The sequence below is a fragment of the Microcebus murinus genome, chromosome 1 (genome assembly GCF_040939455.1).
Source record: "Microcebus murinus isolate Inina chromosome 1, M.murinus_Inina_mat1.0, whole genome shotgun sequence".
In the NCBI taxonomy this organism is placed as follows: domain Eukaryota; kingdom Metazoa; phylum Chordata; class Mammalia; order Primates; family Cheirogaleidae; genus Microcebus; species Microcebus murinus.
The window spans coordinates 4,094,232-4,119,809 of NC_134104.1; the positions used below are offsets into that span (position 1 = coordinate 4,094,232).

At 54.0% G+C, this 25,578-nt stretch overlaps 1 protein-coding gene across 1 annotated transcript; it reads right to left on the reverse strand.

Annotated features, from left to right (window-relative positions):
- Positions 1-2,257: 2,257 nt before the first annotated feature.
- Positions 2,258-25,578, reverse strand: LOC105863084 (interferon-induced GTP-binding protein Mx2). Its single transcript, XM_076000064.1, has 14 exons — positions 25,415-25,578; positions 19,197-19,472; positions 18,513-18,705; positions 16,737-16,874; positions 15,180-15,334; positions 12,768-12,906; positions 11,451-11,649; positions 10,355-10,433; positions 8,719-8,841; positions 8,355-8,496; positions 7,508-7,666; positions 6,820-6,896; positions 4,693-4,947; positions 2,258-3,351 (listed from the first exon to the last, which is right to left on the reverse strand). The coding sequence occupies exons 2-14, from the start codon at positions 19,434-19,436 to the stop codon at positions 3,109-3,111; spliced, it is 2,142 nt and encodes a 713-aa protein (XP_075856179.1). The 5' UTR covers positions 19,437-19,472; positions 25,415-25,578; the 3' UTR covers positions 2,258-3,108.

Below are 25,578 nucleotides of genomic sequence, written 5' to 3' on the forward strand. Positions count from 1 at the left end.
AAAGCATTTTCCCTCTCTCCCTCCCTCCCTGTCATCCTGCCTCCGGAGACATTTATGGACCCAGATGCTATGCTGGGTGCTTGGGACATACAAATGAACACGACAATGCAACCAAGCCACTGCCCCTAAGCAGACAGGTGGGGCGCAGGTAAGAGCAAAGTGCTGCTCTAGAGCCCCACAGGGCCGGGGCAGGGGGTTCCAGGGAGCCTTGGGGGAGGGGGAGGAGTGGGCCACAAGGAAAGTGTTCAGGAAAGGATTCATGGACAAGGTGAACAGCCCCCTTCAAAACTTCATTTTCAATTTCCTGATACGGAGGAGAAACGGGAAAAGCATTGCGCGTTTGCACTTTCCTTGGTCCTTGTTTGCATCCCGGACAGACGTGGGGACAGCAAAGCTCAGCTTTGTGCTGTAGATTTCTGTACCTCACAGTGTGGGGAGTGAGCTAGGCACCCAGGGCATGCTTGGGGGCTCACGGCTGAGGGAGAATAGTTCCAAGAAGGGCCCCCTCTCGCTCCCAGGGCGGCCTTTCCGGAACTGTTCCGGACTGTGGCCCACCTCCTCTGTTCTCACTTTTTCCACCTCAAACGCCAGCGCCTGCAAGTGCCAACACCCTCTCCTAACCTAGCCCACGCAAGAAGCGTTTGGGGCTGGGCCTCTGCTGTTCCTCTCCAGCCCCTCTGGGCAGGGAGGGGGATTTACGGGCAGGTGCGCTATTTCAGATGGTCCCCTCATACTCAATACGGGTGAGTGTCCGCCACGTTTATCCTGGTCCACCCAGCGGGCTTCCAAGCAGCCACAGTAAGAGGTGCTGCAGATGCAGGCGGCCAGGCGGCTTTTCTCCATTGTTCTTAATTTCGAAAATCAGTGCTAATGGAACCCAAGTGTCCCTTATAAAAATGTAGCTTGGGGAGTGAGTGAGATCTTGGACCTTCCAGCCCTGTCTGGCCTTCATGTGACTGAGACCCACCGGTGAGCCCAGGCAAGACCAGCCCAGGAACCACCCAGGCTTCTCGCAGAATCCAAAGAAAGAACACATCGATGTTGTTTTAAACCACTAAATTCTGGGGTTCTTATTACACAGCAATAGATAACAGAACCCCCCACCCCTGGATTCTGTATGCTGGGTGGATAGGAAACAGTAAATCAGTGTCACTCTTTCCACAATCATTTGGATTGTTTCAGTCCAGACCTGCTGGCTTTCAAATTAGAAATGAACCCTCCAAACTGTTGGTCAAGTTTTGTGTTCAGAGTGCGTGTGCTTATTTTCTCACTGTTGGGTTTGTTCCAGGTGGGAACCAAGAAAGTGTGTATAGGACGAAATGCATTTAATGGAAAACTTAGATAGTGATCATGAAGTCTGGAGTCCGGAGGTGTAAGCCTAACTCCAACCACAGACAGGTGCAGCGATGATGACATTACTGTACCCCCCAAGAAGGACGAGGCTATTTCCTATCCCTGCAGGATGAGATGGACTCAGGGGTCCCACAAAGTGGTTGTTTGAAAAAAATTTATTGCAGTGGCTGTTCTGGCCTAGTTACTCACTCTCCCCAGAAAAACCTTCTGTAAAACCCAAGGCATTCCCCTCCCTCTTGGTGGATGCTCTTTTGGCCTCTACCCGTCTGCTCCCAGATGCTCAAAGTAAACAGCTTTTTGCTACACACGAGGCTGCCTGTATCTCTCTCTTGGCTCCGGACCTAACACTTACTAGATGTTATGGGCTGAACTATGTCCCCTCCTCCCCTGCCCCCATTCAAATGTTGGAGCCCTAACCCTCCAGTGTGACTGCATTTGGACATAGGGTCTGTAAAGAGGTCAAGGTTAAATGAAGTCATAGGAGTGGGGCCCTAATCCAATAGGACTAGTGTCTTTATAAGAGACCAAGTGAAGACATGTAACAAGGTGGCCGTCTGAAAGCCTTAGAAGAAACCGAACCAGCAACACCTTGCTTGATCTCAGACTTCCAGCCTCCGAAATGTGGGGAAATGAATTTCTGTAGTTTAAACCACCCAGGCTGCGACATTTGCTCTGGCGGCGCGTGCAGACTAACACACCGGTATTTTAGTCCGATCTGCACGAGACTTCTTGAGGGAGGAGAGTCAAGCTGTGATCGTGACTTGAACTTTCTTCTCCAACTTCTTTCACAGCAATTGAAGAAAAGATTTCATGTGTATCCTCCCTGTCTGTACCCCTGGCCAAAGCTGAATGTTTCTGAGGCACTCCTTCCATCCCAAACTTGGGTTTAGAAACAAACAAATCATGACATTTATCCTACTGTCTTTTTATTAAGGGATCCAGTCCCATTGTTTGGAACATACAGGAAAGCATGGAGAAGAAAATAAAATCACCCACAGTTCTCAAATCTAGACATGATTACGGGTGTGAAGCGCTATATATATATATATATTTTTTTTTTCTTTTTTTAAGTTTCTGCTTATTAAATTCCTCTTCAAGACTTAAAGGAAGCAATGGAAGCTCATTGCTGTGCGGAAGCAACTGGGGAAAACAGTGTCGCTCGGGCTCATTTCTGCAGGGGGCAGGGACTGGTAATCACGATTTCAGCGAGTGATGGGAAGCAGGTGGCATGGCCAGATGTATCTGAAAGCGACCAGCTGAGGGACCCTGGGTGACCAGGGCCTGGACTTAAGCGATAGCCTCAGGCATCTCCGTCACTCCACAGTACTCCTGTGTTCCGTGAGCTATCACTTAGGACGCGGTTACCATGTGCTAGGTGCTGTGTACAACGCTGGAAATACAAGAGGAGAATATGATACAGACCTTTCCCCTCTGGGGTCTCATAATCTAACGAGGGGGTGGGGCACAAGCACAAACTAGCGAAGCATGGCAGCAGTATCTGATGCTGTGGCTGTGTGCCATGGGGCCAAGACCCGAGAGCCGCCTCTCCGTGGAGGTCAGAGAAGACCTTGGTGGAGGTGACAGCTAAGCCCAGGGGGACCCAGCTATCAGCTCTGGTGCGGAGGGTAGCACAGCAAAGACGGACACAGCCAGCAGCACACGAGGCTGGCCCCAAAGCAGGGGCAACATTCTCCACCGCTCCCTCTCGCAATGGACGAATGCACGTAAGGAAACAGCCACAAGCACTGCGGCCCTTCACTGGCACTGTTCCGTGGTGAATTTGTAGAGTCCCTGCCGCGCCTTAGTGAGCCGGTGGAGTCTATCCTTGAGGAATTTTCTCTTCATGGCGGTCTCACTCTGTTCCTGAAGATACCAGGAATAGTTTTCTTTTTCCTGTATTATTTGCATTATGTTTTCCTGCAACCAGTCACTATTCTCTCGGAGCATGAAATACTGAATTATGAATGGGATCTGGTTTGCGAGACGCTTGCTGGTTTCCTGGAAGAAGGAATAAGAAAGGTTCACTGGCGGCGTCTCCGCCCAAGGCCTGTGCTTGCAGAGGGAAGCCTTGGCGTTCTTGCATGCACAGGGGTTGCCTTGCTAAGCCACGGCCCCGCCCCGTCCGCGCCAGTGGGATCAAACCCCATGAAGGCTCCGACCTGGCCACACCCTCTTTACTCCCAGGCATCCCCCTGGGCACTAAGAACCCCCCCCATCATAGGCTAGCAAGCCCCCCACCTCCAACGGGCGTCCTAGGAGCTCCCTTCCCTCTGGAGAGACCTGCTGGCCCTGGGTTCCCCTGACTGCCTCCTGAGAGAAGGTGGGGACCACCTCACACCCTTGCTCCTTCCTGCCTTCCTGGGTGGCCAGTCTGCCTGGCAGCCCACCGCCCCGAGGCTGGGCAACTCCACTCTCTATTTTGCTTGAGAAAGGACTTCAGGAGTCAGGCTTCTTTGTAATTTAAAAGCAATTCCCGGCCAGGTGCGGTGGCTCACGCCTGTAATCCTAGCACTCTGGGAGGCCGAAGTGGGCGGATTGCTCGAGGTCAGGAGTTCGAAACCAGCCTGAGCAAGAGCGAGACCCTGTCTCTACTATAAATAGAAAGAAATTAATTGGCCAACTAATATATATAGAAAAAATTAGCTGGGCATGGTGGCGCATGCCTGTAATCCCAGCTACTGGGGAGGCTGAGGCAGGAGGATTGCTTGAGCCCAGGAGTTTGAGGTTGCTGTGAGCGAGGCTGATGCCATGGCACTCACTCTAGCCTGGGCAACAAAGCGAGACTGTGTCTCAAAAAAAAAAAAAAAAAAAAAAAAAAACTATTCCCCTCTCTCTGCACCCCGATACCTGCACATTGAATGGCAGGTGAGAAAGTTGACTGGGTCACAAAATCCAAGGGAAGGAGATTTCATTTGTGCGTGGTGGAGCTGGCAAGTTCGGGGCGCGCTAAGAGCTACCTGCCCGCGCCCACGTGGGAAAGCTACGTTCTCGCCAGCATCCTTAGTGCTCACTGCATTTTGCTGCATTCTGATGAGAGTGGTCTTGTACTTCATGCATTGCATACAAAATATAAAGGAATTTGGGTTCTGAATTAATTTTGAGTACAAGCTCTGGCACATTAAAAAATTGATTTGGGGCAGATGAGTTAAAAGTGCCCTCATGAGGTTCTTGGGAAATGGTAAATGAGATAACGTATGAGTAGTTTATCACAGCACAAAAGGGCTTAATGCACCGCAGTGGTCCCTGCCTTCTTCCCCCCCTGAGGGCCGTCCGGTCAGAAGAGCCCGACCTCCACTCTGCTGGCGCCAGAGAGCTCCGGCCCGCGCCCCTGGTGCTCACCAAGAAGTACGCGTTCAGGTGGACACCTATTTCCGTGATGGCGGAAGTCGCGCACTGGCTGTTTGACGCCATCGTATCCAGCTGAATATCCTCCGGCCCATTCTCCAGCGGATGGAGATCCTCTTCCCGGGCTTTCTTCAGAACCACGCCGTAAATCTGATCTTGGCAAAAAACCAGCTGCTCCATTTTGAACTGAAGCAGGATCATCTTTTCTGCCTTTTCTGCCTGCTTCCTTCTGGTTTCGTCAATGTGGTACTGGTTAGATAAGAAAGACAAACGGGTTACGTCTTTTTCTTTTTCCCTTTGCTTAAACAATTGAGAAAGCACTGCTCTGTTGACCCCAGAATTAGAAATACTCCAGGGTCAAAGTAGGCCTTGACATTTAATGGTGATTTCCAGAAGGTTCTACCTCACCACCCCCTCCCCCCCCCAAATGTTGCCCATCTGCCTTCTCTCTTGCGTTTTCTTTCTCTCTGCCCCACCGACCCCTCCCACACCACCAGCCGTTTGCTCCCTGGATCAGATCTGCTCCGCGTTTTCACGGGGGTGTCAGTCACTGTCGTGAGCTGACTCTGCTTGGATCCAGGCCCTGGAGAGGGACTCTAGCGTGGATGTGCACAGTAGGACGAGAGCCTGGTGGGTTGCCGCCCGGAACCCCCGAGACTCCTGCAGCCCAGGGCGTTCTGGGAAAGGAGGGGATGACACAGCGGAGAAGCCACCGCCAGGGACTGGATGTTTGTGTGACCCCGAAACTCCTATGTTGACATCTCTCCCCCAAGGCGATGGTATTAGGAGGTGTGGCCTTTGGGAGGCCATGAGGTCACAGGCCGTGAACAGGAGGAGCCCCTTACGGAGGAGGCCCCTGCAAGCTCTCCTGCTCTCTCTCAGCCGTGTGAGGACTCGCGAGAAGGCCGTGACCACCTGCAGCCCGGAAGGGAGCCCTCACCAGAGCCCGGCCTCGCCAGCTCCCCGACCTCAGACTTCCAGCTTCTGGGACAATGGGAAATAAATTCTTGTTGAGGATGAGCCACCCAGTCTGTGGCACTTTGTGATAGCAGCTTGAACCAGGACGGTCACGTTCTGGGGTTGAACTTCAAACTGACTTTTTAAAAACCAAAGGCAGAGGCGATGTTTTGAGAGAGAGAGAGAGTTTCACAGGTGAAGCCTCACAGGTGCTCATTTCTCTTCTGTTTTTTTGGTCTTTTTTTTTTTTTTGAGTGAGAGTCTCACTCTCTTGCCCGGGCTAGAGTGCCGTGGCGTCAGCCTAGCTCACAGCAACCTCAAACTCCTGGGCTCAAGCGATCCTCCTGCCTCAGCTTCCCGAGTAGCCGGGACTACAGGCATGCACCACCATGCCCGGCTAATTTTTTCTATATATTTTCAGTTGACCAATTAATTTCTTTCTATTTTTAGTAGAGACAGGCAGGGTCTCACTCTTGCTCGGGCTGGTTTTGAACTCCTGACCTTGAGCCATCTGCCTGCCTCCGCCTCCCAGAGTGCTAGGATTCTAGGTGTGAGCCACCGCGCCAGGATCTTCTGGGCTTTTTTGAGTGTCTGTGGCTACAGTGGACAAGAGACCCTCTCACAGGTCTGACATCTGAGGGCAGAAGTGTGGCCTGTGCCTCACTTCTCAAGATTGGTGACGGGGAAGTGGCAGGACCCGCAGGCTCTCACGTGCTCAGGAGGGTGTGGGCCCAGCCCCCCTTGCCTTTGCTGAGAGGTGGCTCAGGGCTGAGTTGCTAAGTGGAGACCCACGGAACCCTGACGATATTTCTAAATCAAACTCATACAAATTTTGGAGCAGGACTAGGAGATAATGCTGTCCTTTATCTTGAAGATGCTCTGGACTACCAGCCAGTCCCAAGCCTCGCCCATGACCTGCCATGCTGCGTAAGGTCACGAGGGACAGACGGCGGGGTCACGTGCCTTGTTTCGTTTCTCCTGGGAGTGAAGACCGCTCCTGAGCAGAAGCCAACATGTTCCTGGAGCCTCCAGCTCGACTGGGCTGCCCCTTCCCCCCTGGCCTTGCAGCCCCGGGCCACAGTAAATAGCCAGCTGCTTTCAAAGGTCAGACCCAGACAGCGCAGCCAGTGGCCCAGGTGGCAAGCAAGAGAACGGGCCACTTACCTGGACTACTTGTCGAAGGTTGGTTAGCTCGATAAAATGTTTCTTGGCCCCGTCCATGAAAGCTTCGCGGACAATTTCTGACCAGAAACAAAAAAAGAACAAAACCTCAGTAAAATGCAAGCAGGAAAAAAATCGGTTAAAGACACAGGCAGGATGACTTGTGACCGCACCCCAGGGCTGAGCTCCCCAGACCTGCAGAGCGAGAGGGTGGCACAGAATCCCGGGCAGAGCGGCAGCCCAGCCCCAGCCACCTTGGCCAGCTCCTGTGCACTTCCCACCCTTTCTTGGGATGCGTGTTCTCTCTGTGGTTAGCATCTGACCGTCCCTCTCGTGGCCATGTCCGGGGCTACGTGTGCTATAGGTGAGGCCCCACGGGCTGCGCTCTCCGCCCTCACCCCAAAGACGGAAGAACCCATCCTCCCTCCATCCCTCCCTCCCGTGTCCGAAGGGCGGGCTAGCACTCCAGTGCAGCCTTCCCAAACTTAAATGTGCTTTCAAACCACCTGGAGACCTCGCTCCGTACAAGTTCTCATCCCGAAGGTCAGTATCTGCAGTTCTGACCAGCTCCTGGCGTAGCAGCCCAGCGTGCCAGAGAAGACGCTGTGTTCAACACACCCCAGTGTCTCCCTCCAAGGCACCAGCGTCTCTCTCTGCAAGTTACCAGCGGGGCTGTTAGAGAGATCCTCACCGACCACTCTCTGGAGCATGTCCAGTGCGGGCTGCTCCAGCTGCTGGATGTACCCATGCACGATGGTCTCAAACGTCTTGTAGTTGATGAATCCAAGAAGCTCCTTGCCACGATACTGCTTTTCGTATTTTGTGACTTCCTCATGAATAATAGTTTTAACTGCAACATGTAACAGATCACCACAGTTAATTCTAATAACTCCATAGACGTCTTAAAAGTAGGAAGAGTTTTTTAAACTCTTGCTCTCAAATGTACCCTAAAGCGGTGTTTCAACACGGAGTTTTGTTCATAATGAAAAAACAAAATATTCCTGGTCTGGTAAGGGCAGTTCAAGACATACTGACTTTTGGGAAACAAAACTTTTATCCTATGAAAATGCGTTTCGATTGGGAATCATCACCCCGGCGGAGAAGTTCAGTGTTTGTAATGGGTGGATTGTAATTGGCAGGTTGCGATCAACCGCTCCACACAGCAGCAGTGTGATGGCTTTCCCGGGGGCTGGCTCTGGGTCACCTGGACCCCTGCCGCAGGTGCAGCCTCCCCTCGGGGATGGCCGGCCAGGGGTGCTCTGGACTTTCTCAGATGGGCATTAAATGCTATTCAGCCTCAGAACCAAGGAGCAAGTGGGAAGTCGGAGGCTGGGGAGCTGCCTTCTGTAGAGCTGGCGAGGGCAACCTCGTCTTCTGGAAGGGTCTCTGCAGTTGGGAAGCCGTTGCCGATGACCGAGGGCCCCTGGTCCCCGGTGTGGGGACGTCCAGCTCTCCGCACACTCTGTCTGTGCTGGGAGTAGCCTCTGGTCTTGGTGGAAATGACAAGGGTTCTGGGGGAGCCCTGCCCCGGCATGTACCTTCCTGGGTATTGGCCGTGAGGGCGTTCACCCAGCTTTTAAACTCCTCTCTGACTCTGTTGTATAAGCGGGTCTCGTTCTCCCTCACGGGTTCTTCGCCTTCCACCAGCTTCTCGATGTCCTGATTGAACACCTTGATTTTCTGAAAATGATGTCAAGGCATTCGTCAGTGCTGCAATCCATCCTATGGAAGGGCCGGGCCCTGTGCCAGTGTGTGGGGGGATGGGGCCAGGGCCGCAAGGAGACCCCGCCCACCTCGTCTCCCAGGCGGGGCAGGGGGACAGGGCTCCTGTCACCACCCCAGGGACCTGCAGACCACCAGGGAAGGACGCAGTGTCCCATGGAGTCCCGTGGAAACCCTCACCTGAATGAGAAAGAACTTCCTGTTGCTGTCCTCTTGGGGGACCTCGGCCCCGTAGCAGCGCAGCTCTTCCATTGCCCTCTGGTGGCACTCCCGGAGCCGATATTCCAGCAGGGGCAGTGATTTCTGAACAAAACCGTCGCGGAGACAATTTGACAATTTGCATGTCACAACTGGAAAATGGCGAGTCTTGAGTGTTGGTGACACCCTCCACATCTCACTCAATCCCACACTGCAGTGCTCTCTCCGCCCCTTTTGCCAGAGTGGACTCAGAGAATCCAGTTATTTGGCACCAAGGTGGATCTAGTTGGTGGCAGAGTGTCGAATGGCACCCTGTCCACCCTCTCCCCAGCCCCTGCAGGTGATGCTCCAGCCGGGTGGAGGAGTGCACTGGGGGTCAGTGGTGGCCTGGGGGTCAGAGGTGGCCTGGGGGTCAGAGGTGGTCTGAGGGTCAGAGGTGGTCTGGGGGTCAGAAGTGGCCTGGAGGTCAGTCAGTACACCAAGGCTAGGCAAGATGGGTCACACCAAGACATTAATAAGGTCTCGGACGCTCTTTTTTGGAGGGGACAATTTGTACCTACAGGCAGAAGTGTATTAACTTCTGACATTTCAAATTATCATTATCATAATTGAGTCTTGATTTAAATTTTTAAAATGAATTTAAAATAGTATAAAGTTTAGATTAAAACATATAACTATTGAGAAAAATGTTACCAAAATGTCATCAAATGGCAAAAAAAAATATATATATATTTTGCATAAAAGGTGTTTTCCTCAATTAGACAGGATGCATCTTTCAGAAACATCTTCTGCAAACTCCGGGGGTTCCACTAGACTCGAGGCTCCTCCAAGTATGTCCCTAGGATCACTTGAGAACTTAGAAATGCAAACCCATGAGCCCCACCCTAGACCTACTAAGTCAGAAACCGTGGGGCCCAGGAATCTGCGTTTTAACAAAATGTCCTGGTAATTCTTGTGTGTGCTAGAATTTGAGAACACTGGCTCCTCCCAGCTAAATATTCTTTCAGTATGAGCTTCCTGGCTCAAAGAATTCACTGCTTTTGCCTGACACACAATTTAACATGGACTAAGTCCCAGGACCTGGAATTGCCTCTGCTCTAAGGGTAAACCTAACTCTTCTCCTGTTGCTTAAACTCATTTGTGAAGGCTCAGGCAAGCACTGGAATATCACCTTTCTCGGTAACCGCTTAAGCCAAAGTTTTCATGTAACAGATGATGCCATGAGAACTGTGTCTATAGTTGTCTTTTTTTGAGAATCAATGCAAACTGACTTATTTCTTACAAACTGATTTTTTTTTTTTTTTTTTAAAGCTGGAGGCCGGGAAAGTTCTTTTCTACTGTGAAGTATTAACGACCTATTGGAGAAAGAAAACATTGCTGACTCCGCGGCCATTCCCCTCTGCGTTGCTGAACGGGCGCTGTCGTTTTATTCCTTCTGATCCAGCTCTGTGTTGCACCATCGTGCAGTTGCCGCTTCCTGGTTTCAGAAGGCCCCCTGTGAGCCCGTGACCGTGAGCCAGCCAGTCTCCAGAATGTGCCTGTTTGGACCGTCCATCGGGGCGTCTTGGCCGACTCGAGACCAAGACGGTGACTTGGGCAGCCCGCCCCGTGGTCTCACCTTGATGTGGGCGACGAGCTCGGCGGTGAGTCTCTCCGCCAGGCGGGGCACCGTGGCCTTCCCCTCCTCCAGCAGAGCTCTGAAACGACACGGGCAGGCGTGCGTTCAGCAGGGACCTGCGTGCGCCTCTCTCCAGCACGGGGCTGCGTAAGGGGGCGGCGAGCTCAGCTCCCTGGGGCAGGAGCAGAGAGGAGGAAAGAAGGAACCAGGATGGGATTCGCCGAGCGGGGGCCATCGGTCTACGCCGTGTTATTTGATCCCAACCTTGGTGCACGTCGTGTTACCTAACCCCAACCACACCCTGTGAAGTAGCGGCTGATGTCGCAGGACCACAGCATTAGCGAGTACCAAAGCTGCTCTGCCCAAATCCACCATTTTCCTACTATGTCTGTCCTTAAGGCAGGAGTGACCCCCCCCCCGTCTTATCACCCTGATACCGAAGCGTTCAGCAGGAGCAACTTCCTGAGTAGAACAAAGGGGGGGAAATACCCAGTCCGATGGGGGAAACCCCAACATCCTACAAACAGCAGAGTCCCTGCAGGATCGTTTATATTTAATAAACTCGGTTTGCAGGCCCCGGGAAGGAGGGGAGTTCACAAAGCAGGTTTGACGTGCGCCCCTCGCCGTGGTAGGCACAGGTATCCGGCAGTGAGGAGATCTGTTTCCAGCCCTGCTTCCATTCGCCATTTGACCTCATCATTCCTATCTATAAAAACGAGAAGAACTTCACCTGCCGCACATAGCTTTTGAGATTTCGTGGGACTCCAGTGGAAAAGCCAGTGAAAACACTTTGGGAAAGCAGCCATGCTCTGTGCTTTATGTAAGCTCACATTCCAGTGTCGAATGGACACCACTGCTAGAATCCAAGGAACGGTCATTTGTTTCAATTTGTTTGAATAAGCCAATCCATTTAACACCAAACAAGGCAAGGCTAGGTTGTACTATGTGATGTAATTTTATGTGCAGTCCGGTTATCATCTTGGCCCACACTGGTGGGTGGAGACAGCTTTCGTGGATGCCAATTCCAGGGCTTTGCTAAAGAGTCTCACCTGTAAAAAAAAAAAAAAATTAAAAAAAAAAAAAAAAAGAGTCTCACCTGTAATGCGGGTGCATTTGGAAGAAGATCATTTCTCTCTTGGTTGCCTCTGCCAAGCTCAGCTTGTCCGTGACTTCCCGCTGGCCCCGGCACTTCACGATCATGTAGCCCTTCTTGAGAGGGTGCGTGAGGTTCCGGACCACATCCAGAACCCTCTTTTCGGCGTCCCCGTCCACTAGATCAGGTTTGGTCAGAACCCCTGTGAGATGGTTCAAGAAGGGCCATGGGAAGGTCAGTTCGCCCCTCAGACCTCTCTGATTCCTGCCAGGCTGTGGGCCAGCAAGGTCTTCTGCAGCCCCCAGCGTCCGACAGCTGCTCACCAACCCCTCATCTACCCTCCGATCGGCATTTCTAGTGGCCCGTCTGCTCACCCTCTCACTCCATGCATTCAGTCTCGTGTGTGGTTTCCTTAATCCATGTTCTGGGTGCCCTCGGGGTGCCGGCATTAGGACTCATGAGTCATCAGAGTGGGCTGGCTCTGCCCACCACGTTTCCGAGAGCACCTCCCTCCCCACCTAGGCAGGTCTGTGTCCCTTCTCTTGTGTCTCCCGCACAGACTCACTCACAGGCCCTCCTGTGGGCACCTCCTTTGACCTTCTCTTCTCTGCCTCCCTCTCCCACTCTTCCGCCCTCACACCTCCCTGCTCACATTGCAAAAGCTTCGAGTTCTGAGTGCTTGTATGTCGTTTGTGTTGCTGGAGTGCCAAATGGCTGCATTTTTTTTTTTTTTTTAATGTTGGAAACCTGGATGTCATTTTCTGCTATTTTGTCCTTAGTTTTAATCTGTGGTTAAGTGTGCATATCTGGTCTATGCTATTCCTGAAACTCTCTCTCCATTTAAATCAATGTAGCAATATACAAGAACTGGAGAAGAATAACTCTCTTTGAAACTCAGTGGTGTGCTGGAGACAGGCCGTGGGCAAAGGTGCGTGGGCAGTTTGAGGTTGGGCGGGCAGGGAGGGCCTCTCTGTGGGCTGAGACCCGAAGGAAGGAGGCAGCCGGCCCAGGGAGGACGGAGAGGGAACAGGCCAGGCATGGGCGAGAGGGGCTGGGCTGGCCGAGCCACACAGCAGAGAAGTGGGCGAGGCAGAGAGCAACGTGATGGGAGAGGCAGGCGGGCCAGGCCCCAGGGCTGGCTGTGCGGTTAGGTGGGGGGTTACGTGCACGTGAGAGGGAGGCAGTGGAGAATCCCACAGGGAGGGCTATGGCCCGATGCTCAGGGTGTCTCCAATCACTCCGCCTTCTGAAACCTTCCAAAGATAGGAGGAGCCTCTCCCTCCCTGCCTGCCCCCTGGAAGCTTGGTTCTTTCTTCTTACCTATGGTCCTGTCCCCACTGGGGTCGACCTCCTGAGCCATGCTCAGCACCTCCGTGGTGGCGATGTCCACGTTACAGGGGACCACCACCAGGTTGATGGTCTGCTGCCTCTGGATGTAATTCTTGATCAGCACCTTGATCTGGTGCCACAGGGTCGCGCAGAGAAAGAAAGAGCACACGTCTTTGCTCTGGTCACCCAACAATGCAGACACAAAAGCAACGTCGCCCTGGAGCGTGACCTCGCGCTTTTGCCTGGCCCGTCCCCTCCCTGTGCAATGTCTGCCACCAGCAGACATCCAAAAGTGACAAGAACAGGCCACGGGATCCAGGGCTCCACTCCGATGCCATGGACGATTCGGAAGGACGGCTCTTTGCTGCGGGTGGCACCCTGGGCACTGTAAGATGCTGAGCAGCCTCGCTGGTTTCTGCCCACTGGATGCCAGTAGCGTCCAAACGTGCAGCAAACCCCACCTGCTACCTGAGCTGTTTAACAGCCCCAGATATCTCCAGACATTGCCAGTGTCCCCTTGGGGTGAAACAGTCGTGGGCTGGAATCCCTGTATTAAACGTGCACTCATTGTGTGCATTTGTGCAGGGTCTTGGGAGGGCTGCTCCCCAGGACAGACTGCCCGGGGAGGGAGGCACCAGAAATAGCATGTTCTATGCGTGCAACAGTCTGCAGGTGCCCAGCAGGTGCTGGACCTGTTCCGGGATCTGGAGACTCAGACTGAACATATAGGCAACGTCCCACAGGGCTTTACACCCCAGTGGGGCACGCAGGCACTAAAAACTCAATGTGGAGGGACATTAAGGAGGCTAAATGGAATTGGGAGTGCCGGGCACAGGGTACGGTGTGCCAGGGAAGGCGGACATGATGAGGTTGCATTAGAGCAGAAACCTGAAGGAAACACGGGCATTTCCCATGTGGAAACGGAGGCAGGCAGAGCATGTGCAGAGTCCATCCCAGCAAATTCCCTGGCAGGCACGCCCCAGGCTGGCCAAGCTACTGTCCATCCATCCAAGCTACTTGGCCAGTGGAACAGCCCTGTGTCCCAACCCCAAAACCTATGGGACACAGCAACAGCAGCATTTAGAGGCAAGTCTATAGCAACAGATGCCTATGCATGGTGGGAACAGTGAGCTGAAAATCAGCAGTAGCAGAAGGCAGAGAAACGAAGCCTTCGGTAATTCTGAAACACAAACGAAAAGCGTAGAGACACTGTGCACACATTTTCCCAACACTTAAAGCACCAGCAATACTTTGCCATCTCAACCAACTTGCTTTTGTTGCAGTTGTTTGAGATCAAAGTGTTCTTGAACAAGTCACGTGGACCCCAGCAGCAGAGAGGACGGAGTGGCGGGAGGAAGCCGCGTGTTCCCACTGCACCCAAGGATCCTTCCCATGCTCCAGGAAATCCCTCCAATTAGAAGGATGACTCAAGCCACCCTCCTAGGAGGGCTAAGAAGGGTGCAATTAGTCGCTTAACTCAGTAACGGAAATGAGCTAATTACCCTGCTCCTAGAGAGGCGGAGAACGGATTTGGATGTTGCAGTAAAAAGCAAAATTTAACTGCCCAGGATTCTGCCCAGAACAGTAGAGCTAGTGGTGACCCCACCAAGGATGCTCTTGGAGCTGCCACCCCATGATAAGTTCTTGGTTGGGTTCCCGGGTTCCCAACACTGGCCGTGGCCCCCATAAAATGGAAGAAGTGAGGCAGGTGACCCCAGTCCTAGGGCAGGAAGGGCTCATCACCTCCCCATCAGCGCCCCCCCCCCCGCCCTGGAGTCCACCCTGCTCCCGGAACCGCCCTGTCTCCCTGGTTGCCAGGTGAGTGGTGTGGCAGACCTGGACAGGGCTGTACTGGCCCCGGCCCAAACACAGGACGTGCACAAGTGTTTCCGGACCACGTGTGATTCAGGCATCCCAGCGAGGACCAGGTTTAAATGGAAAGGCCACTGGCAGAGAAGCCGCAGGCCACTGTGCCTGGCCAGAGATCACAGGCCATGTTCTCACTGACTTATATAATATTAATTAAAATATTTTTTGGTTAAGTGGGAAGATTTCATGTGACAATCCAAATTTCTGCCCTCTTTCTAGCATCAGGGCAGCTGGTAGCACAGGGCCCACATTGCCCTGTGACCGTGCTGGACAGGAAGTGAGCCGTCCCATGCACCTGCCAGTCCCATCCCTTTCCCCTCTCTGTCTCCAGGACCTGCCACGCCCGAGTCAGAACCTGAGCAGGAGGCCCCTGCCCCAGGTGGCCCCTGCCCAGGCTGCTCCCTCCTCACTCAGTGTCAAGGCTCGGGGCTCGGGGCTCGGGGTGGGCACCCCCGCCCCTGGGGCTGCAGGCAGACACCTCAGAGGTCTCCCCGACATCAGCTCGGCCCATTCCCACACTCCGGAAAGGCTCACCTTGTGTCTGATGTCCTGGGGCTGGTCGCCCATAGTGCCCTTGGCGATGCCCGGAAGGTCGATGATGGTCAGATCCGGAACCTCGGGGGAGCTGATCTCCAGACTGATGTGCTCGTGGCTAATGCCAGTGCCATTCCCGGCCAAAGCCACCTGGGCTGCGGAGGGCAAGGGGAGGGGACCCAGAGTCGGAATTAATCATCCCTAAGAGGGAAAGCAGCTGCTCCCGAGGGCGAGTGGCGGCTTGTTGCCAGGGAATGGGGGCTCTAGAGCGTCCCCAGTGTTTAGACACAAGTCACAGAAGCCTGCAGAGCCATCCTGGAGGCTGCCGAGTGTGTGTGCACCTCCAAGGGAAACACAGGGACATGTTAGCAACGGGACCAGGGTGGGCTCTGTTCTCTCTCTTCATGCTTTTCAGCGTTCCCCAGTGGGTGCTGCGGTGCTTTTAAATATGTCCTCAAATTCTTCAACTCTCCTCCCTCCAAAGAGTGGAGGCTCCAGTGTGGGCTGGACATGGGGACTCGCTTCTAACAAATCAATACAGTGGAGGTGACACGCTTGCCCCTCCTCGCCCCTCTTAGATGGCTTGCCCTGGGGGGCGCTAGCACCATGCCACAGGGACACCAAGGCGCTTGGAGAAGTCCACGTGGTGAGGAGTGGCCTCCTGCCAACAGCTTTAGTGGAGATTGCCCAAGTGGTTGCACAACTTACTCTACCAGCGGTGAGCTCCGAGCAGCCTCGCCCGGCCTCTGGGGTGCTAGTCGAGAGATGTGCTGGCTGTGGTTTGCTCGTTGCTCGCCCTTACCTAGAACCTGAGGCCAGCGTGCACCTGCGGTGGGCCAGCGTCCTGCTGCGGACAGCCTGCCTGGCCCTGCCCCTCAGAGCCCTGTTGGACAGACCCCAGAGGATGCAAACAGACGCTGCATGTCTGGGGGCACCTGGTGGCTGCGGTGGGCACAGCCAGGTGCAGACCTTGAAGTGTGAGGTTAGGAAACTTGCCAACAGGGGGTCCCCAGTAGCTTCTGTATTTGAATTCAACCTGGGGGCAGAGCTTCTGGATCCGCCCCGGGCAGGGATTCCCTCCCCCCCCCCCCACAGCCCTTTGACGCAGGCCGATGGAGGTTCTCGGGGAAGGGCTGAACCCGGGAGGTCATGTAAAGCAGGGGCCCAGCCTTTTTAGCACCGGGGACTGGTGTCATGGAAGACAATTTGACGGATAGGGGTGGGGGAACAGGAGGGTAGGGAGGAGGTGGAGCTCAGGTGACCCAGTTCCTAAAAGGAAGCAGACCAGTGCCGGTCCTTGGCCAGTGGTGGGGACCGCAGGTGTAAAGGACCCTTGTCTGATACAGAGTTTGCTCTTCAGTAATGCAAGTGCCTCCCTTGAAACGGTCCCTCCTACAGAGATTCTTGCCACACTCGGATTATTTGTTGCTTATCCCCCTGAGCCCAGGAACGGACCACGAAGACCGGACAAGGCCTGGCAGGGAGGGGTGAGGCGCTCTAGTGCGGCCGGGCGGGCGCCAGGGCAGCAGCTGCGCAGTGCGGAGCCGCCGGGCTCACCTTGGAGAATCTGCCTCTCCACCTCAGAGGGGTCTTGCAGCTGCAGCTCCGTCTTCTGGTAGCTGATTCTTCCCGCCCAGCCGAGCTGACTCGGCTGCTTTTTCAGCTTCAGCACCAGGGGACACCTGGTGGTCACTCCTGAGAGACAGGTCCCCAAACCTCATAAGTGTCCTTTGAAAGCAATGCCTCTGGTCCCTCTAAGTGCACCGCCAGGACCTGCCCTGGTGTCCCCAAGGCCTGTCTGAACTTTCTGGCCCTTCCTGGGGCTCAGCAGTGTGTGAGGGGACCCGAATGGAAGGTGGGAGGGGGCACAGGGCTCTGGGAGGCGCTGCCATCCTTGGGTGCCCACCTGCCACGGGCTCTGTAAGTGACGAGCAGACACTGGGGCTCCGGCTCATTCCCGCCCCGCACCCCCGAGGCTGGGTGTCTGCTGCAGGCTCTGCGTACATCCTGGTGGGGGGCCCAGGGAAGGGGGGCGGAGGGGGCTGGGAGAGGCTGGGGCCGGGCCGGCAGACCACACGCCTGCTGCGAAGTCCCGGTACCTACCCCTGTACCCCCTGGCCCTGGGAGGGATTGTCCTCATGTTCTGGCCGGAGGACTTGCCTGCCCTCTGGCATTCAGACCCCCTGTCCTGTTGTCTCTCTCCCTGAAATGCTGAGCCCAGAGCATGCTCTCTCCTGCCTCAGGGCCTGGGCTGAGAGATCTTTCTGGACCCGCTGGGGAAAGGACCAGGCTGCAGGATGAAATCCTCAGCCCTGCAGTTGCTGCTGGGGCGGGGCAGGTGGGGGCGGCCCTCCACCACCCCACCCTGCCGTGTCGGGACCCGCAGCCCCGGGCTCTGGTGGGTTCGGAGGTGAGCACCGCTGGCAGGAGTGGGGGGCGAAGGGACGGGCTCCCTCTGCTCCCCCTCGGGGTCTGGAAGCTGCTCCCCTCCGGCCAGCGTCCCCTCACCTGCCTCCCGCTGTGAAGTCCCCCTCCAAGGCCCACTGTGGGGATCCCGCCCCTCCCTCTCTCTCTTTTCGTTATTCCATCGAGTTACAGATGCACAACAGCTTCTCCGTGCTACACACACAGGACCGCGGCGTCACACCACACCGTGACCACGCCAGTGACACCGCGGTGACCCTGGCTAAGGGTTTTCCAAAACGTTGACAGCATTCTTTTTTTTTTTTTTTTTTTTTGAGACAGAGTCTCACTTTGTTGCCCAGGCTAGGGTGAGTGCCGTGGCGTCAGCCTGGCTCACAGCAACCTCAATCTCCGGGGCTCAGTGATCCTCCTGCCTCAGCCTCCCGAGTAGCTGGGACTACAGGCATGCGCCACCATGCCCGGCTAATTTTTTGTATATATATTTTTAGTTGGTCAATTAATTTATTTCTATTTTTGGTAGAGACGGGGTCTCGCTCAGGCTGGTTTCGAACTCCTGACCTTGAGCAATCCGCCCGCCTCGGCCTCCCAAAGTGCTAGGATTACAGGCGTGAGCCACCACGCCTGGCAACAGCATTCTTTAAAAAGGCTCCATGTGTCCCCTAAAACGCACCACGTTAACCCCATCAGAGAAGAAATGCTTCTCCGTTCTCACAAAGACCGATAGAGAGAGACAGCAAGGTCCCCGGACCCCGGCGACACCGGAGGCGTGGCTATGTAAATGAGAAGGGCGTCACCCCCTGCCGCCCCACCGAGACCCCGCCCCCCCTGCCAGGCCTGTCTCCGACACCCCGCTGCGCCCCAGGATGCTCCGTAGGGGGCGGGTGGCTGCACGGGCTGGGCGGAGCTTACCGGAGCCCCTGGGGAGGGCGACCCCCGACAGCGCCTCCAGCACGGAGCTCTTGCCCGAGCTCTGGTCCCCGATGACGGCGATGGCCGGCAGGGCCAGGTCCTGCTCCACGCCCAGCGCGCGCAGGGAGTCCACGAGGTCGATGCAGGGGCGCACCTCCTCCTCGTACCGGCTGTACAGGCTGTTCTCGGACCCCTGGAGGAGGCAGAAGGGACGCCACTGCCTCGGTCTCTGCTGGGGTCCTTGGTGGGGCCGGGCAGGGTCTGTGCCGCCAGGACACCGGGTCGCAGGGGGAGGGGAGGAGGCGAACGGTGGGGGGGCGCCTCAGCTGAGGCACCCTGTCCGTCCTGTCCTCGGAGGCCTCTGCGATGCCGCAGGGAGGGGGCTGTGGATGGAGCTGGGGCGGCAGGGAGGACAGAGGCTGGCCTAGGGGCTGCGGAGCGAGGAGGGGAGCTGGTGGCCCGGCAGTGGGGACGCTGGGAGGCCAAGCCCCAGCGCACAGAACAGACGCCCCGGACCCCGGGCTCAGCGGCTCCTTGCTGAAGCAGTCTGAGAACGTCCCTGGTCCTTGACAGACGTGACTGGGCAAGTGGCAGGGACAGACAGGCTGGCTCTGTTACCCGCCGGCCGCCGTGGGCACTGGCGGCAGGACTCGCCCTGCCCGGTCACCACTATGCTGGACTCACCTTTGCACTGGCTTCGCTCTGGTTTCCAGGTGACAGCTCATCCTTCAGTTTTAGGAAGTCGAAGCCATTGGAGAGGAAATCGGCCTCCTTGTCCCCTGTGGCCTGGCAGTTTGGGGTAGACATCATTTGTCTTGTCGCTTGGCTGTCCAACAGCAGCGGCTGTTCCTGGCAGAAGATTATTTCTGGGTTCGGACGGCGTTGGGAAGAAAGCGTGCTCCGCCTTCTCTGGGCCTTAGACATCCGCTCCTTCAGGTGCTTCACTCTTCCCGACAAGCTCTGCAAAGACATGGGGCAGGACGGTGGCCCCCAGGTCACCAGGGAGTCCCCACACCACCGGCCGCTCCTTTGCCAGCCCCTCCTCACCCCACCTACAGCCCCTCTGTGGCTCGGGGCCAGGCAGGAGAACACTAAGCCGTGGAGAGATGACAGCTGGCACCTCATTGGCCTGCCCAAAGCCAGCCTAGGCCCCGTGGTCACCGTCTCACACCCGGGCTGGTCAGGCTGCTGGTGGAGGCCCATCTGAGTCTCACAGTCCTCAGGCTGTGGCCTTGCTCAGACGGAGCCTTGCTGGTAAACTCGGCTGGCGGCACTGAGCGCTGGGCTCACCCAGCACCACGCTAAGACACGCGTTTAACTTTTGCGACGAGCCTACAAGGTCACTCCACGTGTGCATTTTCCAGGTCAAGAGACTGATGTCTGGGAGGTCCAGTGACTGGCCCAAGCCAGGACTGGGGGCCAGGCCCGGGCTTTGGGCAGGAACCTTCCCCACCCTGACTCACCCAGCCCCACCCCGTGTGTCCTTCAGAGGCTGTCCACAGGACATGGCGTGGGCAGAGGAGCAAACCTTGGAGGAACTTGCAAGCAAAGCACCTGCAAATGTCCTGAGGTCAGAAGACAGCCCATGTGACTGAGCAGAGGAAGGAAGGGCAAAGGATCAGAAGATGTAGGCAGGGCCCCAGGCAGCCTTTGGTCTGAGCTGGGGAGTGGGGTGATGGAGGTTCTTGTCGACGAGGAGACCAGGTACAACAAAGGACACCGTGTGGACAACAGAAAGGCATGAAAGGTGAGGTCCGCACACGGCCAGAGTCCTGGGGCTTTGGGACGTGCAGCCACAGGGTGCAGGCTCTGTAGGACTGTGTCTCACACAGCCAGAGTCCTCCCTCAAACGGCCTGCCACCTCTGCCACCTGCCACCTCTGCCACCTGCCACCTCTGCCACCTGCCACCACTGCCACCTGCCACCACTGCCTGTCTCGGCCTGCAGGACATTTTGTTACTCGCGGGGGGGTGAGGGGGATCGTGCCTGAAAGAGATGGGCGAGAGAAAGGAACGAGACTAAGCAAATGGTTGTCAAGGTCTACTTTATTTAGATTTTTTGCTGGTTTTATAATTATATAGAAACAAGGAAGTATGAACAGAAAAATAGAGTGGGGGGATGATGAGGCTCGGGTTTGGGTTAATTAGCCCCAAATGGCATGAAACTGTTTGTGACTGATGACTCAACCTCAACCTGGCAGGGGGTCGGGAACAATAGCAGGTAGCACACCCTGGAGCAAACAATTGCAGGTAGCACACCCTGGAGCAAGCACGTCATGGAATGCATTCTTTTCAGAGCTATAGCTGGAGGGTTGGGTGCTTATTTTCGTCTTGGGAATTTTCTAGGGCGAGGCCCGTGCGTAGGACAAGTCGTTGGGGTGTTGAGGGTCTTAGTCTCTAACATCTCCCCCTCTTTTTATTAATATGAGGGAGATTTACACAGGTTGGTGGAGAGCCTGTCTTAGGCTACGCGATGGGCTTTTGTGACTAGCACCCTAAATAAGATTGTGTGATTAATGTGAAGGTGAGGCTTCTGTCTTAGGCTATGTAGGTGGCATCTAGCTCTGGCACTTTTAATGATGAAGTGTGCCTCTGGGCATGGACCTATAATATTTTTGTCATGGAGTTACTTTACTGCTGGTGGGGGTGTGCACTTGGTATGCGGCATTGCGATAATTCCATTATGGGTGTCTTTATAGCCTTTGGAATCAACTGCGTTTTATGTCTGAGGCAAGGTTTGAAAAATTTAGACCCTCTGTGGCTGTATGGGGAGGCTCTGTATGGAGGTCTTTTTTGGAGCCTTTTTGTTCTAGCTGTTGGTAAAACACGGAGACCGATTTTTGTGTGGCTGCGTCTACCTGTGACTTGACAAAGTTGGTTAGTTTTTTGAATGCTCAAGGCCCAAAGGTGAGAAGCAACAAAAAACCTATAAACGGCCCCAAGACACTGGGAAGCAATGTGGATAACCAGGGGGATGTGGAAAACCAATTTTGATACCATGTGAGGACTGAACTCTAATTTTTTGCTAAAAACTCTGTCCTAAGGAGGCCAGCTGGGTTAGGCTGGCAAATGGTAAGGAGGCCAGCAGGGTTAGGCTGACAAACGGTAAATTCCCACTAAGCGGCTTTTGTTAACCAAACGAAGCAGTGGTTTACTTCCTGACCTGATTCTGGTATGGCATTAACATCACCTAAAAGATAAGAAGCCCCTGTCTTAACTCAAGTATCCTAGCAGATGCCTATTCTTAAATTTAAACCATCTTAAAACATCCTAGCAGGCGCCTATTGTAAATTTAAAGTGTCCTCCTGTCTGGACCTCCCAGAGTGCTCATACCCTTATCTTAAAGTAAGCATATCCTTTCTGGTCTTCTAGATAAAGACTAACTCTCTCAGCCAATTGCCAGCCAAAGAATCTTTAAACCCACCTATAACCTGTAAGCCCCCGCTTCGAGATGTCCCACCTTTTTGGGCCAAACCAATATATGCCTCTCATGTATTGATTTGTGACTTTGCCTGTAACCCCTGCCTCTCTGAAAATGTATAAAACTGAACTGTAACCCAGCCACAGCGAGTCCACTTGCCCAAGGCCTCTTGGCAGTGGCTCCGGGTCATGGTCCTCAAATTTGGCTCAGAATAAATCTCTTTAAAATTATTTTACAGAGTTTGGCTTTTTTCCGTCGACACATGCCTCACTTTGTTTTTTCTGTTTTTTTATTTTTTTATTTTTAAGGCTTTGTCTAACTTTTTTAATGCTATCTTTTACCAGGCCTGTTTTGTCTACGTAGAAGCAGCATTTTTTTTAAGTGCTGCGCACAAACCTCTCTCTTGGAGGAACACTAAATGGTATGGAGAAAAAGCAGTCTTTCAGGTCAATGACTATCTTATAGTATCATCTGGGGATAGCTACGGGCGAAGGCAAACCAGGCTGGAGTGCCCCCATGGGAACCATTGTTTGGTTAACAGCCCGTAAGTCTTGTAGCAGCCGCCATTTGCCAGTTTTTTTTTGAATAACGAAAATGGGGGTGTTTTATGGTGAAGTAGAGGGCTCTATGTGTCTGGCAGCTAATTGTTTTTGTACTAACGCTGTAGCTGCGGCTAGTTTGTTAGACGGGAGGGGCCACTGATCGATTTATACAGGGGAGTCACTTTTTTAAGTTATAACTTTATTGGGGCTACACATAATGACGTTTATTTGTGCAAGGATATTACGCCCCCATAAGTTAACAGGCAGGCCCGGGAATACAAAGGGTTGAGTGGTACCTTTGTTTTTCTCAGGGTCTTTTCACGTCAAAATTTTTGAGCTCTGGAGAGTATCTTTAGACTGTCCTATACCTTGTAAGTGCGTAAGGGAGGGCTGCAGTGGCCATGATTGGGGCCAGGCCCTGGGCAATAACTGTGGAATCGGCGCCAGAATCAAGAAGGCCCTCAAAAAGTTTACCATCTAACTTTAACCGCAGGGTGGGTTGTTTTTTGGTGATAGCTTGGACCCAATAAAGATCAGAAGAGCCAGGGCAAGAAGCACCTCGGTTAGAGGCGATGGCTGGGAAGTGCACTGGCTAGGATGTTAATTTCCCTGGTAAAGTCACTATTTACTATGGAAGGGTGGACTATGAGCCCCGAAAGAGTAGAGGAGGCTCGGCCCAGAATAAAAAAGAACATGTTGGGGGGGGGAATGTCTAAAGGAGCCAGTGGGCAAAATTTGAACACTATCCTCAGGTCTTAATATTGTGTCGGAGGAGGCACACAAGTCCACTCCTGCGCTCCCTGTGGTTGCTCGGAGGAGTCTAGGGGCTAGGGATCTTCTTGTCGGCTGTTCTCTGAGGCCGACTGAAATTGAATAGGGCGAGGGGCCCAGGGCTGGCCCCTCAGGCCGTTTTTTGAAAGGGGGGGGGCAAGGGATTTTTGAGGTAATCGGTGTTGGAGCGGCACTGATTGGCCCAATGATTTCCCCTCTTGCAGCGAGGACAGAGGCCTGGCGGCTTAGGAGGGTTAGGGTCGGCAGAGGAAGTGGCCAAGGGGCATTGCCTCACAAAGTGCCCTGGCTGACCACACTTAAAACAGTCTCTCTGTGCCGCAGTGCCTTGAATGGCAGCCCCGACCCGCAAGCTGCACAGCCTGCGACACCTTATGGGCGAAGGGGTCAGCATCATTACACATTCTAATCATGTCATTAAGGTCTTTGTCTTTAAGTTTGCCCCTGAGGATGGCCCTGCAGGTGCTGTTGGCATTTTTATAGGCCAATTGTTTAATAAGTTTATTATTGCCATCCTCTTGTCTGAGGGTCTTCTCAGCAGATTTTAAAAGCCTACCTATAAATTTACTAAAGCCCTCTTGAGCTCCCTGGGTGATTTTTGTCAGGGGAGTGAGAACAGATCCTGTAGAGGGAAGTGCTCGCCAGGCGCCGAAGGCGGCTGCGGCGGTCTGGGACAAAAGTCTAATTGGGAGTCTCCTTTGGCGCTGTTCAGTAGCAAATCTCCCCTGTCCGCTAAGCTTTTTAAGGGTCTAAGATGCAGAATTGGGTTTTTTTAAATTATTAGCAGCCGTGGTCTGACAGCGGTCGAGAAAGTCGGCCTTCCAAGAGAGGAACTGCCCGCAAGAAAGGACCGCCTGTACTAGCTTGATCCATTCTCCGGGGAGCAGGTAGCCGCCCCCTGAGGCTGCCTTTAGGAGGGAGTAGGTAAAGGGTGCATTGGGCCCATACGTCCTAACAGCAGAATTTAGTTCTTTTAAGGTTTTGAACTTTAGCCTGCGAAATTTAGTGGGCTCTGAATCTGTCTCTTTCGGGAGGTCATCGCTTTTGCTTTCTCTTTCCCTCCCTTCCGTATCCTCATTGTCAGAATCTTGGGGTGGGGACTGGCTCGAAGAAGGGGCGGCAAGGTCTTTAGACCGGGTAACCACCGGGAATGCTAGGGCCTTATGGGGGGATTTTAAAGATCTCTTAGGTAAGGTGGCTGTCTCATAATGTGGGTGGTTAATGAGGACAGAATCTTTAAGCGTCTCTTGGAGGAGGGACAAGTCTTTGGAAAGCTGGGCAAATTCCTTTTGAAGTTGTAAGACATCTTTTAATTGCGTAACCCTTTGACTTAAGTCTTTTTTGTCACACAAAAGTAAGGGCATTGTAAGGGGAGGCATTAATGAAGGTGCGCAAATCTGGGACGCATAGGGAGGAGGTCTATGGGGGTTCGAGGTAAGAGACGGCCATTCGGAATCCTGATATCGGGCCGCCTCCTCTTCGAGGGCTGCCTCTCCTGCGGGGTTGAGGGACTCTGGGGGGGGTTGTTTTTTGAATACCGGGTAATTGAATGCATGAGGAGCCGTACCCTCAGGCAAGGAAGGGTAGAGGGTCTTGGTGTCTGGCCTACTAATCGGGGGCTCGTCTCTAGATGTCTGGAGCTCAGCTGATGGGCCTGGAGGGGGCATATTAATATAGACCGAGGGGCAAGGGGAAGAGCATGTTGGTCCCTCAGGATTATTAGGGGGAGTCGACCCTTCGGCCGCCTCTAAAGACGCTCTTGAAGCAGACCGTGACACGGGTCGGAGGCAGAATTCTGCTACGGAGAGCAGCTGCTTTTTATTGGGGTCTGAATCTGCCCCTTCAACAATATCTCTGATTAGTCCCCAGTACGAGAAGACATATACAGGGACGGCATTTGGGCCCATATTTAGAAGTAAATTGTTTAGATCTCTGCCTACTTTTTGCCATTTGAGTGGGTGAATCTCGGGTCCACCAACAATAAACCAAGGGCAAGCTCAGTCAATGAACACAAAAAACTTTACTAAGTCTTTTTTCTTAACTCTAATTCCTCTCTCTCTGAGTGAGGCCTTAAGATCCTTGATAAAAACGGCCTCTTTAGACAATGAATGGCCCATCTCGATGGGATGACAATGTAAAAGATTTACTCACCAGACCGTCGACTCTGTGAGCGGCAGAACGGAGGTCTCTCTAGGGGTTTCTCGGCCTAGGAGCTTGCGGCGGCGTCATCCGACAAAGGTCCGTACCTCGAGCCCCACGTTGGGCGCCACTTGTCCCGACCCGCGGGACCTTTTGTTACTCGAGGGGGGGGGTGG